Source organism: Corythoichthys intestinalis, chromosome 9 (genome assembly GCF_030265065.1).
Source record: "Corythoichthys intestinalis isolate RoL2023-P3 chromosome 9, ASM3026506v1, whole genome shotgun sequence".
Classification (NCBI taxonomy): Eukaryota; Metazoa; Chordata; class Actinopteri; order Syngnathiformes; family Syngnathidae; genus Corythoichthys; species Corythoichthys intestinalis.
This window is the reverse complement of record NC_080403.1, coordinates 19,388,166-19,409,314: the sequence shown is the minus strand read 5'-3', so window position 1 is coordinate 19,409,314 and position 21,149 is coordinate 19,388,166. Positions and strand designations below refer to the sequence as shown.

At 39.5% G+C, this 21,149-nt stretch overlaps 1 protein-coding gene and 1 long non-coding RNA gene across 18 annotated transcripts in view; one reads left to right on the top strand and one right to left on the bottom strand.

Moving 5' to 3' along the window:
- eif4g3a (eukaryotic translation initiation factor 4 gamma, 3a) overlaps positions 1-21,149 on the top strand; it is a 100,067-nt gene that overhangs the window by 4,972 nt on the left and 73,946 nt on the right. For all 16 annotated transcript variants that reach the window (XM_057846481.1, XM_057846480.1, XM_057846479.1 and 13 more), the window contains exon 2: positions 18,159-18,231. In XM_057846481.1, the coding sequence (XP_057702464.1) occupies positions 18,159-18,231 (73 nt within the window). The remainder of the gene's footprint in view (positions 1-18,158; positions 18,232-21,149) is intronic.
- The window catches only part of LOC130922014 (uncharacterized), a 59,380-nt gene that overhangs the window by 16,027 nt on the left and 22,204 nt on the right, over positions 1-21,149 (bottom strand). Inside the window, exons 3-5 of one of the 2 annotated variants that reach the window (XR_009064445.1) lie at positions 7,915-8,040; positions 5,223-5,273; positions 1,859-5,136 (exon numbers count right to left, since the gene is read on the bottom strand). The exons of the other annotated variant lie outside the window; for it this stretch is intronic. This is a non-coding gene — a long non-coding RNA (uncharacterized LOC130922014). Of the gene's footprint in view, positions 1-1,858; positions 5,137-5,222; positions 5,274-7,914; positions 8,041-21,149 lie in introns of those variants that run through there. 2 annotated transcript variants of the gene reach the window in all.

Here is a 21,149-nt window from a genome sequence, read left to right as displayed (position 1 = left end):
CTAGCCTACTTTAGAGTGAAGTCACTGCACTTATGTCATCTCATATTACAGTTCAGCAAGGTGTCAGAGTGAGACAGCGGTTAGTGCCGTCTTTGCCAGTTTGTGGCTAAAAGATTATACACCCTGAATATAAACCGTAGGTCAAAGTGCTCAATTCAGCATGAATGAATATTAAATGTACTGTATAATTGACTCAAATATGACCACATGCAACAAGCCACATTCCCAAATTGCATGTAAAAAAACACCACAAGTGTCAACACTGGACTACACATACGATAATTATTTGAATCATTCAAAAAATTTGATTTCAAAAGAAAATCTGTACCATAAAACTCGATTATCTCCCAATATGGCAATCTAACAATTATGGATACAAAGCTATGATATTCGATGTCCACGACAGTGCTTGATAATCTGTCAAATATGTCTTCCTCATGGACTATGAGCATATTTCAGTACCCTGTTTATCCAAATAAATACAGCAACACTATATTAATGCAACTTTCTAGTAAACATATGAGTGTCTTGCCTGCCATTGACAGCGATAGACCAATTCATTTAAACTGGGTGGACTGGCTCTGAATGCTCATGTTTAAGTACCTTGATTGTACTAGACGTCCAATTCATTTTTACTGAGGGGACAAATGAATGAGCCAATGATTCAACAGACACTATTCTAGTGGAAAATTTTCGTAGAAACTCATGATTTCTTTACTAAACAATGACATCTTTTTCAAACAATACTGTATATCGATTCTTGACGGGAGGATATGGAAATATTCTCACACCCTAATAACATTGTTTGGTAACTGAGAAGAATACTGCATCCCAATACTCAATTTTTTAATTGACTGAACTACTGTTTGGTGTAGGTTAGTCACTTGTACTGGAAGAAATCTGATGCATTTCATTTGTTTAATCTACATTTGGAAGAGGCTTGGTTCCGATTTCATACATTTCTAAGATGCATAAACCCAATGTGCCAATTAAAGGAGCTAAAAGTCATAATTGTAACTATGCAGTGTAAATCCAGCATCCGGACATGTTTACAAAAGAAAATGTATTGAAATTGAGTAGTTTTAACTCCTTGTTTACATGACAAACTTGAAAATTGCAGATGTGGAGAACATGTTCAAGCCAAGTTCATTCGTACACAGATGTTCAAACAAAAATGTTGAAGAAGCTCTTTTCGACCGTAGGGAGAAAAGAGCAGGGTTTAACAAAAAATGGAAATCACTTATGTTGCTCTTTCTTTCAAATTTCTTTTTATTGGTTTTACAAAAATACAGAACACCCCCCCTCCCCAAACTTAAAAAAAAAAATTAATGTTTCACTCTTATCAAACACAGCCAACCATGAAGTCCAAGTCTAATCGTAAATGTCCAGAGAGCCATAGAAAGTTCTTCCGTGCCATCACTCTCAATACATAATAGTTACAGGTTGCTCTTAAGAGGACATTTGACTAATAAGCTAACAACAAACATCAGCTGACGTGTTTGTTCACTATCAGGCATTCATGCTCAAGATTTTACCTAAAATTTGACGGAAATGCATTTAAAGCATCAGTTTTACACTGCACTTGTTCTAACTAGTGTCCCCGGTCAGCTAAAGCTTATCACTTTTGTCAAAAGAAGTGGGGTACTCATGGTTTGTTGAAGTTGGTCACCAGTCGCAGTTAAAATCATTACTTCTAAGTACATGTAAGGCCGAGACTTGAATGGAACAACACTTCTTTATTCAGTGTGCTTTAGAGCTGGGAATCTTTGGGCACCTAACGATTCGATTACGATTACGATTCAGATGGTCCGATTCGATTCTAAAACGATTGTTGATCCACCCCCCCCCCCCCCTTTTTTTTTTTTTTTTTTAATATTTTGTACATTTGTTCCAAAATTGTTCAAAAATACTCTCAGGCTAAACCAAACTACTATTTCAGTATCAAGTTAACATATAGCAGTAAACAAATATACAAAAATAACAGTAAATAAAAAACTACAGTCCCCATTCTGTATCAGCAGCTTTAAACTACATTCAATTAATTTAATGTTGTGAATCAACCGTTAAAGTTGTTAAAATTGCTCCCGTTAATCCATAATTTCCCTTTTGTCAACTTTCGACATGAGAAAGTTTTAAAACTATTTTAAAGATAGATTCAAGTCAATATTTTACCGATTTAGGAGTATTTTAGATAAAAAGTTAATTAGGTTTGCTTGGAAGGTTCGCTACAACAGCCTTGCAGAGAAGTGTACTGCTTTAAGATGGCGGCCGTTTACTACGTCTGCATCTAGCTTTTTGTAGATGTGCTGCAAACGCTACCGCAACCGTAGTGCATCTAGTCTTATATAAATGATATCTACCGTAACATTATGTGGATGACGTACTTTTGTAGCAGCTTCAGGTATGTTGTTGTGTTTTTTTATCTCGTGGCATGAGTTGAGCTAGAGCCGTGAGGTGAGCATTGGCATTACCCGAGGGGCCGGGTAATGAGAAGCATGATGTTTAGCTACTCTCGCTCCGTTGCTCATTGACCGCGCGGCGCGCTGAGTGTGTTGTACTTCCGCTTTACTTGGCATATTTCAATAATCGGAATTTGGATGTTTGTGAATCGTTCTCGAATCTTCCACGGCCGAATCGCGAATAATCTAAGAATCGGAAATTTTGCACACCTCTAGTGTGCTTCTCATCATATATGTCACAGAGACATAACAGAGATTCCTTTTTATACTGTAATACCACACCCACAGGAAGTGCACACTATGGCAACAGCAGTGTGACATAAATATGTTTATACCTGACACAACATAAACCTGTGTCATTTAGTCATATGTAAATTGCACTGATAAGATATTGAACAATGAAAGTGTTCACGTTAAGATCAAATGACACAAGTTGGGCTGCAACAATAAAAGATCGAGGCTGTGCCTCAAGCATTGCAAGGGGTAGTTTTACCAAACTGACCAAAGTTATGTACTACTCCATGTGGAAATGGGTTGGCACGATGGTGCCAAGCCAGAAGGAAACGGTCCATAAATGACAATGTCCAAAGTGTGCCATAATTTCACAATTACGGTAACTAGGAAGATAAATTGTTTGCACCGCAACCACATGTCGCCAGTGTAAGGTAAGGTAATTTTTGGAGTGGGGCTGTAATTTTCACGCAGATACAAAATAATCGAATAAGTTCCTTCATTAAAAATTAAGGTCGTAGATAGTTTTTCAGAAACAGTTCAAAGTAGAAAATACTTCATTTTGTTTATATGGAGAAATTGGCAGAAATTAATAATAAAAGCAATACTTTATTAATATATTGTTTGTTTGGCTTCAAATGTTGATTCTGGGCATTGGCAAGTTTGTCAAAAGTCCAGATAGCAATTCTTGTAGTAGCACTTAGTAGGTGTCCTATTGTTTACTGCAAACAAACTAGCATCGGAGTTGAAATACATAAAATGGGTTGTCAAAAGTATCGAGACTGAAATGTTGCATCCAGGTACGATATTTGATAGCAAAAGTATCTATACTTAGCTTTTTTTGTGCACTACAACAGATCACCAGGAATTTGTTGTCACATAGTAAATTGGATTTTGTACTACTCTTGATAGTAATTGTAATCAAGGATATTTTTTCATTTTCCTTGTGAACTCACTGGCTGTTATTGACGATGCTACACGTCCAATTCTTTTGGACTGGGAAGATCCCCCCACCAATCAAAATGAATTGGACGTCTAGTGCCATCAATGGCACTGATAGATGAGCATTCACAGCCAGGCATCCCAGTTTTATTCAATTGCATGTCTATTGTTGTCAAAGACAGGCAATTAGTTAATTTTGGGTCACTTACATGTTAAATTTAGGGTTGGATGACTTACAGGTCACTTCCTGTTCATTCTGGGTCACTTCCGGTACATTTTTTGGGCATTCCACATTCACCTTCTGCCCATTTTGGATCATATCCTTTTAATTTTAGAGCATTTCTGGGTTCCTTCCTGTTTAATGGTCACTTCTTATTGATTTTGGGGAATTTTCGGGTCACTTTCTGTTCATTTTGGGTCCCTTTCTGTGGGTTTGGGGGCATTTACTAGTCACTTTCTGTTGATTTTTTTGGTATCTTTTCTGATTATTTTAGGGCATTCCCTTGTCACGTCCTGTGAATTTTGGTGCAATTCAACAACAAAGTTGTTTTTTGTCAAAAGTACTGACCACCAATGGGGAAACACTAAAAAAAAAAAGTAACAATATATTTTTTCAATCTATATAGCATAAACCAATGGTATTGATTTCTTTGTAGTGTAGTATCGATACCGAGTTGACAATAGTACCTTGCGCAATGGAATATTTCAAAGCTGTTTTTTGTAAGGGTTGTCAGTGCAGATTTTCTTAAAATCGCTAGCTGGTGGGCTGGCATGTATTTTATGTGTGAGCAGGAATTTGAAACATGACTTGATCAAAACTGCGCAAACAAAAACATCCGTTACTTAACTGTTGTTGTAGTGTTGTGTGCTTGTTTGTAACCCAACACTGGCTCTAAATGTTCTGTAATTTGTTAAGTTGAACAGATCCAGAAACTAGTTGGTTTTCTATGCGAACTGTGCAGTGTCCTTGTTTGACACTCCTGACTGTAGAATTTGTTTAACCTACTTTCCATAGCTGTAAATGTTTATCATGGGTGTATGCAGCGCTAGGCGTTTACAGCACATTTTATGTAAGTGGAATAGATCGGAACAATCTGGCTTGTTGAAATTTCTGCCGCAGTTGTTTACACTTTGACTTTTGTGCTTCGTCATCTGACTTGTGAGTGTCCTGTGACTGATGGTGGTCTGATATACCTGCGCTATTGATCTGAGAGCTTTTTCATGAAAGCATTCCTCTTCCGATGAGCAATGCTTGATTATCATTTCTGCTTTGTTTGAATGACTTTGAGAAATTAAAACGCTAGCTAGCTGGGATGTTAACTAGTCTCATGTAACGTCAGAATGGTATGCTGCCTGAAAGTGTGTGTGAGTGTCTGTGTAGTTTGTTGCTGTTCCTGGTTGCCAGAGGAACCTGCGGCGCATGCGTGTGATGCTGCGCAATCTCAGACAATGGCGGCACTGCTTAGCATTCAGTGCGAGAGGCCAAGGTGGTGCTTCCCACCATCTGCCAACAAAAGCCCAGGTCAGCAAGCCTTGCTTAAGACCCCTGCCACTCCCCCCACTCCCTCTTATTATTTCATTTCAACTCACCTCTCTCCGATGCAGGCCCAGCTGAGAATTGACGACTTTTGACCCAGGCCACTGAAATGATAGATTTAATGTGCAGGTCTAAGTCCCCTTTTCAGATTTAATCCCTTCAGCAGACCTTTTTCAATGTACAGTACATTTTGAAAAATCTCATATGACTGTGTTTACTAGGGATGTCCCAGTCAAATATTTCTGCATGTGCGTCCGAGTCACCTGATTTTGACGATCTACCAATGCCAAGTCCCGATTCATTACCTCGGAAATATATCAATAATTTGAACTACGCTATCCCAACATTATAGCCATATAAGAAAGGTTATTAGCACATAAGTGGTTTCAACGAAGCGGGGGGAAAAAATCACAAAAGGTTTGCAAACATATAACTTTGAAATAATATTTTACATATATAAACTTGCATTAAAAAATTAGTCATCCAATGTGATAAATTAAGCTATCTTGGTTGTGATTTTGACTTTTTTGCTATCACTCGACAAGTTCTTTGCTGTATAATATAAAACGTACTGTGTAAACAGTGTAAATGCAATATCCCTCTGTACTATTTTGTACAGACATCAGAATCCCTTTCATCTGGGAATGATGGAATTGAGTGATCGTGTTTCGCTCCCATTGACGGCGATAGGCATCCAATTGAATTTGACTGGATTCCTCCTCGTTTCAAAACAGTACAGGACTTGACTCTACCATTTTCCATCTTACAAAAACTACTTTAAGCATTTTTTTCTACATTTCCTGCAATTCCTACCCTTTTTTCTTCTTACAAAAACTACTTTAAGCATTTTTTTCTACCTTTCCTGCAATTCCTACCCTTTTTTCTTCGGCAGTGTTTGTAATCGGTGCCGTCTTTGGAAGGACAACTGGCAGCTGGAAACTAAATCTCGAAGAGCACATACTGTGCAGTACAGGTGCATTGTTTATTAGTACTCTAGTACTCTGATACTAATGTTGGTGCAACACTATATGTGGGTCAAAGGCGTGCATTCCCCAGACCTCAGTCTTATTTTTGTCGTTGTTGTTGTTGTCAAATCTGAACTGTGTGACAGATCATAATATTGTTCCCTATAACGGCCTGGAAGGTGTTGCGCATGCGTAGGAGGGCAATATTAAGACACATCATGACAATGCACTGAGGCATATGTTGAAAATTATGTCTCGAGGTAGCAAATAAAACATACTAAGCAAACATATGCAATGTGAGCCCTCATGTTTCAAGTCTGATTCTGTCCTCCATGCTTTTATGATTTCTCACTACTTCAAAATTGACGTAATAATTGGTCGCCTCAATTCCGATTTGAGTGCACTGACCTGATCAGACGGCAGCCACATTCTGAAAAATGTGGTAAATATCAGATTTAAATCCACATATGAAAGTGGATTCGATCACATTTGAAGATATCCGCTTCCATGCGACAAGGCCCGTTTAGACAGTCAAGAAAGAATCCCACTTAAATCAAGGCAAAAATTTCGGAATTAGGTCATTGTGTCTTTCCTTGACTTTGACACTTTTGAAAATGTAAGCATGCCTGGAGATTCAAGTTCACTCAGCAATATTACACCACTTTTTGTCAAACTAGTGTAAGAGGATTGTTAAATATAAATTAGGGCTGCAGCTATCGATTATTTTAGAAATCGATTAATCTACCAAGTAGTTAGTTCGAATAATCAAGTAATCAGATGAGGAACATTTAATGTGTTGCAGAATAAATTTTAGGACATGTAAAAGAAAGGCTTGCTAAGATTGCACATTCAATAGAGCATTAAATATGAATACAAACTAAATTCCCGAGTGTTTCTTCAAACTATGCAGAATTGCACGTTCATTAAAAATACATTAAAATACCTGAGCTTATCCTCAAACAATATAAAACTAATAAATAAAAGAGGATCTAAGTACAACAACAAAAGAACATATTGGCTAACTTGCATAGCAAAAATCCACTATCTTAAATGTTATACAATGCAAACTTTTTTATACAGTGCTCTTAACAAATCGTTCATAAACATATTCCGACAAAAACAGCTAAATATACCTATAAACTAAATAATTACAAATGCATAAAAAACATTACCTCAAACAAAAAAACGTACCTCACGTTGGTCTTAACAGGGAGCAGCTGGATTCAGCCATGTGAAATGAGTTATGTCATATTCACTGTTGCCACTAAAGGGTAATGTATCCACCCAAATCAATAAAACTAAACCATTACAGCGCCACTCTAATTAAACGAATACTCAAAGCAGCAAAATTTGATTCGAAGCTTTTTTCCCCTAATCGAATTATTCGAGTTAATCGATTAATCGTTGCAGCACTAATATACTGTACTTATAATTGTCTGACTATAGTTTGGATGTATTGTGGGTGTTTTGAGTAAGTGATTTATTTTTTGTACAATCTGATGTCGTTTGCCAGGCATGCAGTCAAATTCAGGCATGAGAGCCGGCTATAGTATGTTGTATGTACAGGCTGCACATTTGACCCACTGCTGCGTTTAAAGGCAGGTGTGTGTGTGCGTGTAGCCTGCATGTGAAAATGTTCTCACATTCGTGTACTCACTGTGGGAAGTTATAAATAAACTGCTGAGCTGTTATGAGCCAGCATTCTGGACAGTTTATTCCAGAGAGGGCGTGTTAGCCTGTGAAAGACGACTTCCTGCCTGATGTCAGGATGCAAGCTCACCATTGTTAGCGTCGGTTGCATCGTATTTTGCATTCCAGAGGTCCTCTGTTTCTTATGATGATTAAAACACAGAAACAAGCCTGTCTGGAGTGTTTAGTGCAGGGGTCCCCATCTGCTGGGCCTGGGCTGCACAGAAATAATAATTTATTAACGACCGCATTCTGGCTGAATTAACCCTGTGCCCCTGCTTAACACATCCATATCCCTGTCTACTCTAGATATAATACTTCACGATAGATTAGAATGTCGTCATAGAAATCCATAGATTGGACTGCTAGGAGTACATCTTGTTTGTGTATATAATATATCTATATGCGCTTGTCCTCTAATAACGTAGTACTAGGCCGCGGGCGCAGCACATTTGTTCCCGGAAATAGTTAGCCCCCACACGAGAATTGACGTTGAATTTCGTTCCGCTACGAGCGGCTGTCATAAAGTTATGAGGGAAAATCATCGTTTTTAAGCCTTAATGAATCGTAATCGAATCGTCACGCGTCGAACCGCGATGCATGTAATAATCGATTTTTTTGTACTCCTCTAATGTTGGCGAGGTCCAATGCCAGCGCCTTTTGAGAAAACCTATGGACTTGATTTTCTTCACTAACCTAATATTTTATTGAATGGCGTTCCTATTGATAGTGGTCATGTGCCTATTGCGATTAATATTGATATTAATTTATTGCACAGCCCTACAGTCATTATTCATTGTGACATATTTTAAAATAGTTGTTTTTGTTTTTGTTGCTTTTGGGCCAGAAATGGTCTGATGTGATTTGGTCTCAAATTATGCTTGCAGACTTGCATAATAAAGTTGCCGCTGTAGTTTATCCATTTTGGAAATGCTTCTTTGATGCAGACTTGACTAAGGCCGGAATTACACTGCAAGCCCAGCTGCTAATTCTGATTTAATGCCTATCTGCATTTGGAGAAAACATTATACCTAGCCCTTTGTGTATTCCAAAATTCCATGCAAGTCATGCATGAACATCATCACTGGGTTGTGGTAAACCGTAAAACAAAAAAATATATCAGAAAAGTTATATTCTGTTGAGTTGTCTGTGCTGAATTTTGGTTTAAATGAGGATGGTCTCCACATTAGAGCTATCTTGATTTATTAAATATATTCATTACAGAAATTCAAGTCAAAGCAATGTCTCTGCCTTAGGTTTTGGAGCCATCTACTCTTTCAGTGCAGCGTCTACAACAACACTCCTAAGTGATTGCTACTTATTGCAATTAAAGATACACGATAATATCGGTCACCGATAATTATCGGCCGATAATGGCAATTATGACGTCACACAGATAATCCAGATAATAAAAAAATTCAACCGATAATGCAATCCGATAATTATATACTTGATTTTGCCTCCAAATGTGCGCAACCAAAGAATTCAGCACACCGCCTCCTCAACCCCTCCCCTCTCTGAAGCCCCTGAGGGAGGAGGGGTTGAGGAGGCGGAGTTACAAGACAAGAAGTAGTTGAATATTATGGCGGCTGTTACTAAAAAAACGACGCTCTCGCCATCTGCGAAACATGTACCGTATAAGTTCCACGAGGCAGAAAGAACGCGTCCTCATTCAAAACCACTAACCCAGCAGCCATTTAAAAATGCATCATAAAGAATTTTGGAACAAATACGAGGCTGCTGCTAGCAGGAATGCTAAAGCTATTGTAAACACTAAGTTAAACTACAGGGCTTGTGACGATACAGAGTCGGGCTGTTTGGGAATGCAGCCCAAGGCGGGTGGTAAATTCGCATCTAAGGCTAAACACCGGCACTACTGGAGACCGATAGTCGGCAAGTAGCCGTCTTCCGACGGAGCCCGCCGCTCTGGCCAGTCCGGTAGGCCGGGGCGGTCCGAGCCCGGTTCCCCGGCCTTTGGACCTCCTGCGAACACCCCGGTTTCTCGAGCGTTCCCCCACGGCGTGCGAGCAGAGCCAGGACCCGAATACGCCGCGGCGAACCGGCCGGGGCGGGCGGATTATCCGGTACGAATGTAGCTGCCGCCGCCGCCGAGACAAGACACGTGTTTTTTTTTTTTACCTTAATGACCCGAGAACCAAAGCCCTGGATAAAAGAAATAATGCAGTTTATACGACCACCATTCTTCATGAAAAAGTGATGTCCGGTAAGCAAGCTTATCATGACGGCACAGTGGTTATAAGATCATTTAAACATGGAGAAAACGAAGTCAGCCAGTCAATAATGCATTCAGAATGTGAAATGACGAGCGGTCAGATGACTTTGTAACGCTGCCTTTATTTTCGGCTTAATAAAACTCAGGCACAAAACAACACGCACGCGGATGCGAGCTCCAACTCCGTCCAAATAGTACTGCCGTGTAGCAGTTTAGCTGCTGTAACGCAAATGTCATGAAAGCCGCAAATGTAAACAAAGCGCTGCAGAATGGGTACATGACATCTCGCTCTTTTGAGGTAATCATTTTCACAGTGTGCAACAAAGCATATAACATTAGCAATCACTTTTCAAATCATTTAACTTATTTGTCTGCTCAATTAAAGTCACAGTAGATAATCAAATTCTTAAATCAATATTCTGTAGCCACAAATATTATTCAAAATCTTTCCTTCAAGTTTTTTTTTTTTTAGGATTAAGTATAATAATGTATTGCTTAAAACAAGGCTGTTAAGATTATTTTCAGCTAGCTATTTTTCTTCCAAGAAATCTGAGAGAAATACACTTGAAGCGATCGCAGATAATTTCACTTATTGCCAATAGATTTACACTTAAAACTGACTAGTTTTAAGGAGGTGTGTTTTGCAGCGGATTAATGTTATATATGTTAGGAATGGCTTACTTTTAAACGCATTTTTGTGTAACTTAGGTATTTACTCTGTAATTGTTGCCAAAGGTTTACCATTACACAATGTCAGACAATCTGTCATTATTTAGATGTTTGAATTGACGACTTGTTCATACTTTATGTTGAAAAAAAGAGCAATAAATTATATTTTTGCACAGTAATATTTTCTTTTGTGTATACTTTAAAATTTTACATAAATCTTTTAACAGAATTATCGGCTTGACATTATCGGTTATCGGTTGGAATGAGGAGGAAATTATCGGTTATTGGTATCGGTTGAAAAATGCATTATCGTGCATCACTAATTGCAATTGTCAAGTGTTCAAGACAGCTCTTTGTGTTTTTCCAAGGATTTAAAACACGTAAACAATCATACAGTAAATGTCGACGGTCACAAGTCATTTAGAGTCACTCAACATGCAATTACCAGCCAGCCAATGTGACACGCTGAATCACTAATGTCCCTTTGCAGGCCAGGCCCCTCCTTATAAAGACTTACACACTTAAAAATCCTACATACTACAGTCGAACGTGAGATGCATGTTTTTCTTTGATATCCCAAAATCAATTTCAATCAGTGAATGATAATTGGTAGTTAATCGTAAATCCTAAAAATTAAGTATTTAAACCATACCATCATTGACAGCAGTACTCGCGCTGACAGTTATCTGATACATATTGTATTTTTATAGGGACTTGTATACAAATCTGTTTACGCTGCCATGATGCATATTCCAAATGTCACACATCAAAACAAAAAAAACATGAAAAGCAGCCTATTTGGTGCATCATAACTGCATTTGTGTCATCTGAGGCCAATTGAGCAGAATGCTCGCCAACATTTTCTTTTAACTTCCTCCAGTGGCTGTCCAGGAACCCGTGACATTTTGTGCAGAACCGTATTGCGGAGACGGGGTGAATTTTAATAATGTTTAGTTACCTTTGACATATTTGTACACTTTTATTGATTCTGTAGCATCTCAGCAAAGAGATTGTGCTTCACAGACCTTTATGCTGTAAATTCAAAGTTAGCATACAGTAGAAAGTTAGTCTTGAACTCATGAAACTGAAATTTTGACAAATACTTGATGTCCAATTTTAGTATCTTAAGTACTTGGTACATTCACGCACTAAAGAAAACTTAACGAGCCTGCAGAACCTAAATGAACTCATTCACTCCCAGCCATTTTCACCGTAGCAACCCCCTTCGCTCCTGACCGTTTTACTGGATTTTGACTGATTTTGCAAGGCCCACAGAAAATTTTGTTCTATTGCTATAAAGACATGAAACCCACCAAAAGAAACATTAGACTCTCTTCTTTCAGCAGGAAAAAAAAGTTAGTTCATATCTCTTTCCATTCTTTAGAAATCAGCATTAGAAAATAGCTTAGTTTGAGCAATTTTCCAATTTTGATGAAAAAAACAGAGCAATTGAGCTCTTTGTAAAAGCAAACATTTCAAACATTACTTGACTTTAACACAGCTATTTTTTGTTTTTGTGACATCCCAAACATCTGAATAATGTTTTCCTTCTACAATATAACACAAACAACAAGACAAATAGAGCTTTTGATAGCAAAGTAACAATTTATTTGCACTTGGCTGGACTGTTGTGCTGGGAGATGGCGCTGTTGTGGCCGTGGCTGTCCCGGCGGACGGTGTGGGCTTTTCCCTCGTCACCGCCTGTCTCATCAAGATGGATTTTTTTGAGTCTTTCTTTTGTGGTGACCACTGCCTCGTGGCGGAGTTCGCCTGGGGAACTTGTGTGGGGCATGTTGTGTTCCTGGGGGGAACTGGTTTGGCCATGCGCGTTTCCGGCGGAGTCGCGGGACACTGGAGGGTCGTGGGGGACGCGAGCGGCCGAGCACGGCGGCACGGGTTCTGCTCGGCGAGCAGCACGGACTCAATGGCATCGTCCACTGCACTGGTGGTCCCGGTCGTTCTGCTCGGTCGTCCGGCACCTGGCATCCCTGGCGTCCTCCCGGTTGTTCTGCTCGGTCGTCTGCCGCTTGGCATTCTGGACGTCCTTCTGGTCGTCGCACTTAGTCGTTCGTCGCCTGGTGTCCCCGACGCCCTCCCGTTCGTCCTGCTTTGACTTGCCACGCCTGGCATCCTGGACATCCTCCTGGTCGTCCATTCGGTCGTCTCCTGCCGTCGCCCCGGCCGTTCGTTCCGTTGAATCGGGTTGTGGGTCTTACCAAATGCGCTACTGCCCTCCAGTGGCAAGTTTTATTGCTGTAAAATGGATTTTGAGCATTGTGCTTTGGAGCTAAATTGCATCAGAACCTAGAGATGTCTCTTGTGAAAAAAAAACGTAAAAGACTTATAAATACGTTTTTGGGACAGTGAAACAATTAAAAATAGAACATACTATACGTTTTGGGGAGCAAATGAGTTGATGTTTATACTAGGGTTGGGAATCTCTGGCATGAAGCCGATTCGATATGTATCTAGATACGCAGGTTACGATTCGATTAAAAATGATACATTTTTAAGGCCGAGCGATTCGATACGATTCGATACAGTGTAAGAACGATACGGTTCGATAGAGTGAAAACGATACGATAGTAAATATGTGCTGTGTGTGTTTGTACAGTATTTTAAACATATAAAAAGACCACATTTCTAATTTAGCAAAATTAAAAAACAAAATTTCATACCAATGTTATGTTTTATTTTTTTATGAAAAAAAAAAATAAGGCTTACTATATGACCGTCATTTTGTTGGATGGGATTGATAATAAAATAAAACTCCAGTGACAGACAACAATAAAGTGCAGTAATTCAATGACTGTATTTCCTGGTGTTTTTAACAGAAGAGGTAAGTAATTTAAGTGCAAACTTTTAACGTAAACATCTTACAAACAAAAAAATTTGATTATATGCAGCAGCTCTAGAAAGAAAAGAATTAAACTTGCTAGTGTTATCATAAATAAATAATAAATTGTGCTTTATGACTGGTATAATTGGGGGAATAAAAACATGGCATTTTAGACAGACAGGTCAATAATCATTACTTTAACCTAATATATAGCAAAGTCATTCACTTATGCTTGTGCCTCCTCATTTTTTATTCCTCATCACTGTCCATATCTTTTTTGAAGGGCAGATTTTTCTTGAGGAAGATCAACTAATCCACATGTTCATTTTTAAGTAGACTGCGTTTCATGGAAACAATATGCCGCCCTTTCCACCATTGTAGTGGGTTATTTTTCAGGTTAAAAAACTCACGGTCTCTGTACCGCTCCACACTTTACACAAGCTCTGTCCCATGCGAACAGATCTGGCTGCCTTCATCACTTCAAAGTCCGACTTTTGTTTTCCCGGGTGCGTTGAAAATCAATCGCTGCACGTCGCTGGCGTCGGTGATCACACTGTCCATTGTTTTAGCATGTTGCTTCGTTACCACTACTAGTTTCGTTTTCGGCTGTGAAGAAAATGCTACGGAGCATGCGTTACAGTGGTTTCGTTAGCTCTCGCGTTGTTATGACACGCACGTGACGATCGGGTAATGACGGCGACTTGTAGCGGTTCTGCCGAAATGCATGGGAAGTTGAGGCAACCCCGACTGTGAGTAGTGCTTGTCCATATTATATAATGCGTGCGGTCTCGACCTAAGTGCGCTGTGTGGTGAATGACACAAGCGCAGCATGTGAAGTAAAAGCCAAATTATTATCATATTAAGCAATGCACCGAACTAGGCATTTGAAGCCGATTCTTGTGCTCGCTTTAGCTGAATTCTATCTTTACTATCGGTTCATTGAATATTTAATGGCTACTGTCGAATGGTAACTTTACTATCGATATATCCGTATCTCTCACCTGTAAAACCGGATATCCGGTCGTATCTGTTTATCGTTCTCAAGCTTGGTTTGCATCACACTAGTGTTCCAGAAAACGAAATGCTTGCACCAAACTTAACTCATGGCTGATTTTTATGGCAGTCTGCTACAAAACACTTTGAGCCTGAATTTTTTCGTGCCATCTGTTGGTTGCGTTCAAGCAGTGAATGCCAAAGTTTTTCCTTTAAATTGCATAAAATAAACAACATTCTTAACAGTCAAATATGTACTTCCCTCATCTTGTAATTTTACTTTTTTTTTTTTTTTAAACAAAATTAGTTGAAAATACCTTATTTGAAATGGACATTAACAATTGCATCCCAGATTTTGGTTTGTGAGGCTTGAATCCACTAAGCTAGCACCCATTGTTCGCAGCACAGTGAAAGAGTGGTCTCAGCTGCAGCATGCAGTGAAAGCTTTGTTAGTGCCACTTTTATGTGTGGGTGTGTGTTTTGGGGGAGAATAAGCGAGAGGCGAGAAGGCCAACAGGGAGAGGGAGAGTGTTTGCACCATCTGGGACGTGTCCGTTCACTTCCTCTACATTTAATTCCTCATCTCAGAGTTCCAGGTGAGCTGCGCCATTGAGAGGAGAGAACACCCGATTTCGCACAGTTATGAGACGCTTTTAATTTGTTTAATTTCTCTTTGGGGTGATATATTGTAAAACCCAGTAATGAGAGGTTGCTGTAGAGCTTTACTGCTTCATGATCTTTTTGTTAGCAATACCAAACTTGTAGTCTGGACACAAAACTGGACACAACTTTCATAATGTTGTGGATTGTCCACAACATCTGTTGTGTGGGTATAGTAGTTTGAGTATAGGTTTTTCTACCCAATTGATGAATGGGATCAGATGTGAAGGGTTTGCTGTGAGATGTCCTGTTAGCTGGAAAGATCGGACTTCCCGTTGCCCCTTCCTTCCAGCTCTTCCAGCAGTGTCCTGAGGTGTTCCAGGCCAGACAGGTTTTTCGCCTGAACGCCGTGCAGAGGATACTTAATTCTGTTGCTTGTATCCGCGACCCACAATTAGTGACCAAAGGAGAGGTTGAAAAAGCAGACCGACCAGTAAATAGCGACCTTCTTCACCACAACGGACTAATAAACAGTAGTCGTCTAGTCTGACAGCCAATGCAGACCAAACTCCCAACACCATCATACAAAGGCTAAACAGCCCATATTGGTGGATCCAGGAGTATGAGTAAGAACAGTTGAACACCTTCTCCATGTTCACAGAGTGAGTAGTTGAAAAAACTCCCAAGAATCATCAAAGACCCTACTGATGGTATAGAGCTGGTCCATCGTTCTTCGGCCTGGATAAAAACTACACAGATCTTGAATCTGACATGTATGGTTATTCAAAGGTTGTTTCCAATGGCCACTTATTGCAGAGGATCTTCACATGACTAGCCTGACTTGAATTATTCCCTTTCAAAAAGGTGAAGAGAGAGGGGCAGTAGCAGTAAAACGGGCCCAAATCCACAGATGTCATGGGTAAGGGAGTTCCAAAAAATCGATTATTAGATTCGACACATGAAGATTCGATCACGATTCACAAAGGTTCAAAAACGATGATTTTCCCTGATAACTTTATGACAGCCACTCGTAGCAGAACGAAATTCAAGACACGTCTGCTGCCCGGACACCTTTAACGGACGCACGCACGACGTTATGATGGAGGCTGCCAGTTACTGAGCGAGAGATTTACTCCTTTTCAAAACAGTGGAAAATAAATTTGTGTATGAGACAAGTAGTGACCCAACGGTAACTTAAGTCTACTTAATGTCGGGTGAAAGTTTGGCGAACCTCTCGTAAGCCACACTCCATCAGGTTTGCTTGTGGCGTTAGCCCCTAGCGTTAGCCTACCGGACATCTGTTTGGTTGACTTCCTGATAACCTTTTGACTCCATAAGTAAGCACACTGACTGCTTTCTTAAAGGGGACTGAACGTAGCCAAACAACACACAGTCAAAGCGGAATGAAAAGACTGTGTTTTCTTGTTTTATTCAATTACCGAATTTACCGACATGGTCAAAATTACATCGGTCATCGTGAAGAATTTCGGTAACGGTAAATTTTCGGTTTACCGCCATGCTCTAACTGCGAACATGCGAAATAGTACAGAAATCTGTGAAAACAAATTATATTGGTTATGGTCTTATTTCTAAAGACACTTTGTTTGTTTCCAGAAAATGAGGAATTCATTCCAAAAGTGTAAATTTTATTGTATTGTTGAGAGAAATAAGTACTGCCTTTGAAACAGCTAATGTTTTTGCACCTTCTTGTGAAAAAGAGTATCTCAAGGTCAGCTGTGTGTTGTATGGCCGTGGTGAGAATTAAGTACTGCCTTTAAAATGGTTAATGTTTTTGCACTTTATTTAAAAAAAAAAAAAAAAACAGTTTAAGGGCAGCTGTTTGTTGTATGGGCATGTTTCCATCGTTCCTGTTGAATCATTAAGATATTTTAAATAAATAATGGACATAAATTTGTTTGGCTACTTTATTAAATAGTAATGTTCGATGCATCGATAATCCTGATAACGGTGATCATCATCAATACCGTGTTTACTGTTCAATAATCGAATAGTAGCACCCTGAATCGTAATCGAATCGAATCGTGGGGTGCCTAAGATGGCACACCCATGGGGGGTAACGCTGGGCAGCTGTAACATTCGTAGTAACAACACCCCAAATGCCTGAGTGCAAAGAAGACTCGAATCCCTTCAAAACAGATAGTTTTTTGTGCCTGAAAGACTCATTTTCTGTCTCTCCCTTGCATGATCAGTTTGATTAGCAGACCTGGCATGAGGCTGAGTGCGGCGTCAGGACCCGGGGTTGTGAGAATAGGAAGGCGTGACTCTAGGCTGAGAGGAAGGCAGCCAGACGTTCGGTTTCCCTTTAACCATGTGACCACCAGTTTGCAAGTGTAATAGACAAGAGGCCAGGCAGGTTAACCGCAGGGTTTCCCTGTCATATGTGACAGGCGCTCCCATTTTTGGTCCCCTTTGTCGCCTTTCTACGTGACTCTCTGCTTGGCAACTCATCTACCCACTCTAAGCGCTGTATCTGTGCTTGCATTCAAATCAATCTGGAGTAGCTTTTAACAATTCATAACGGTACATTTTCCATTTATTCTTTAACTATAGTTTACCTTCCCCTTGTACATGCTGGCCAGTCATTTGACTATTTCTGAAATGAATCTGACCTCCCTTCCTTCAAGAAATAAATAATCCACTTCACATTTTCCCTTTAACATTCTCCAAATGGTGAAAAGTACATAGTGTACTCCAAAGCAGGAGGCTTGTTAAGTGGGGAGGGCCATTTTTTGGGGGGGATCCTTAAAATTAAACTTAGCAAGCTGTTGAGTTTTCAGGAAATCCCTTTTGGAAATAAATGAGCTTTAGCATGGTTGACACTTTTAATCTGTCATTTTCTACTGATTTAAAACTTCCTTTTAGTGGAGTGACTCTCCTCCTGTAACTTTTTCAGTAATGTATATAAAAAGCGATGACTGACTCTGGCTCGAACGGATCCATGTGTCACAGTGCTTGTTTTCCTTAAAATGCACCTTTGCAGAATTCCTCGGGTTCAGCAGTCGCTGGATGACAGAATCTTCTCTACGCAGCCTGGAGTGGCTGCCGTCTATAGCGTGAGTTCACTGACATGCACACACACAGCTGTGCTGTGCCATTTTGACACATTTCACTGTAAAATTTGCATGAATGTCAAAAACCATGTACCAATACAGTGGTACGTTGACTTACAAGTTTAATTCATTCCGTGACCAAGCTGGGCTCAATTAAAACCGAAAAAATGAGTTGTACCAGTTTAAGGTTATTGAAACGCCATTATAAAATAGAATATAAAGAAATTAAATAGTTTGCAAAGTGTTATATAACTTCCTGCAATTCCTTGTACCTTTTAAGGGGCGTGGCCTAGTGACATTAGGAGTCGATTTGTACTGTCACCACTAATTCAATATGAACATCTGGGCATGTGTTGTATGAGTGTTCCCATCTTGTAATTTGTGGATTTTTTTAAATTTTTTTTTACGTTTAATAAATAGCTAGAAATAAGTCTTTCCTTGCCCACTTTCAAGGCTATTATTGTACCTATTGTTCATTTTTTTCCCCCCAACCACCGAAGTCTAGCGGCAGTTTATCTAAAAATAGCTCGTACCTCAAATTTTGGCCCCTCAGCATAGATATCAACTAGGGCTGCAGCTATTGAATATTTTTGTAATCGAGTATTCTACTGAAAATTCCATCGATGTATTAATTGGATAAAACACTTTTTTTTTTTTTTTTTGTAAAGAGCATTTAGAAATATGCACGAGAAAACAAGCTATTTCATCTCATATTGAACAATTTTTAGACAATGTCTTCATTTTGGATGTACATTTTTGAAAACAGCCAGCAATTGCATCTAAGCTGTTACTAGAAAAAAAGCAACAAATTCACTGCTTTTACCCAAAAAACTTACCAAAAAAAAAAATCTTATTTCTGACCTGAAAATTTCTTTACGCTTCATAACACATATCACTTAAAAGTTAGGTGTTTTTCCCCATGTTCCATGTCCAATTGAAATTCCATTTGTGTCAACCTATTTTTATTTGCTAGCTAAGTTTTAAGTCTAAATTCCAGGTCCTTATAGGATTTTGCGTTTTTGCAGTGTTCAAAATAAATTTATGATATCTGCTGTATTGGAGCACATTAGGCAGCAGTGCTACTTGGTGTTTTATCCATCAATGTCTACCGATTGTAATTTGTAATGTTTTTATTTTACACCCTCATCACTCTATGGCGCTGTGTTTTTACAGATTAAATAAAGCCTGTATGAAAGACACGCTAGCCACGCATCGAAAGCCCTCCGCAGGCCTACCGTTACGTTAGCAAGGCACAGATACCAGGGTTTCCCCACAACAATGTTGTGCCATGGCGAAATTTTTTTTTTCATGTTTTTTTTCCTCCAAGAAGAACCATAACAAAGATATATTTGAAATATTTCATTAGCCAGGCTAATGTCGTAGCTCTCGGCAAAGGTACATGTAAGTAAAATGCCTAGCTGATTACAGCTACGTTACCCTAAGTAATAATACGACTTTTTTTTCTCGTAGCAAATAGTACAACTTACATCTCGTAGCTGCCCAGGGGTCGGCAACCCAAAATGTTGAAAGAGCCATATTTGACCAAAAAAACAAACTGATTCAGTATGTCTGGAGCTGCAAAAAAATTAAAAGCCTTATAATAAGCCTTATAATGAAAGCAACACCGGCTGTATGTACCGATATTAGCTATAGTAGCCTACTATCAAAATGACTAAGTTGGCTACAAGTACATAATTCTCCATCATGATTAAATGTTTATTTTCCCTGCAGTGGATCCTATAGAGAATGACGCAGCACGTGACTATTCTGTTGTTCGATGGCAACTTACGTTTAACTTCATTACAATATTAATGAATTGAAAGAATGTTTGTATCATGTATGTCGTATAGAAACCATATTAAAACAAAAGTATATTTCCCTCCCCCATCTTTTTCCATTTTAAAAATTCTTTGAAAAAGCTCCAGGGAGCCACTAGGGCAGCTCTTAAGAGCCACACGTGGCTCTAGAGCCACGGGTTGTAGACCACCAACGTCGTCCTTCTTTTTCCTTTTGTTTGGCCCTAATACATACTAAATTACCACAACAATAATAGTCCTTCTGTTAACGGAACTATATCAAGGAGTAGGGGTTAAATTCTAATCGCCGTGTAAAGAGTTTTACTAGTTTCTGTGAGAAGGTGAATAGTTTTTGTTTTTTTTTTTGTTTGTGAACTACATTTCCGCACAAGCACACATCGAGGTACCATTAACTTAGCAAGGAGAGGTATGAGAGTCATTTTTCGAGTGTCCCAGAGCTCACGAAACTTTTGGGGGGGGGGGGGGGGGGGGGGGAATGCATTTATCAAGGTTTCGTCAGCCGTGATTGCATATATCTGTCGTTCGAAACAGCCTGATAGCACAGATATAAGTACGCCTGCCCCTCTGCTTTTGGATGCGTTGTTGACGATAGCGCAGCGGCGCTCTAAAAATAGAGCAAGGCTCTACTTTGGCCCCACCTCTCGCCGCAAATTGATTCAAACTTGGTCTTCCGTACATGACAGCCGTACACCGATCACTTTCGCCGAAAAGTCCGATCCAAACTAATGTAATGCCCTGGATATGGGGAAGAAGGAAAGGAGTTGGTATTGGCTTACCCACTTTATTGTGGTAACAATACAAATTTTAAAAAATAAAAATAACAGCGGGCTGCCGTGACATGCAACCGCTATCCCTATCTCACCTGTTCTCCCATTCTTCCTACTCGCATCCCCCTGCGTCACAGCTCCCCAGTCCGATCGTCTCTTAAGTGGGCTGCGCTAAGTTACGGACATTACAATACAGAATGAATAGGTTGCCGGTGAAATCTTCACACTCGGCTACCGCTAGTTTGAAACTGCCTTAAAAAAAATTATTTTTTAAAAACTACATTTGCAAGGAGTATTTTACTGTGGCAGTGCGCCACAATCTCTTATATGTAGGGGA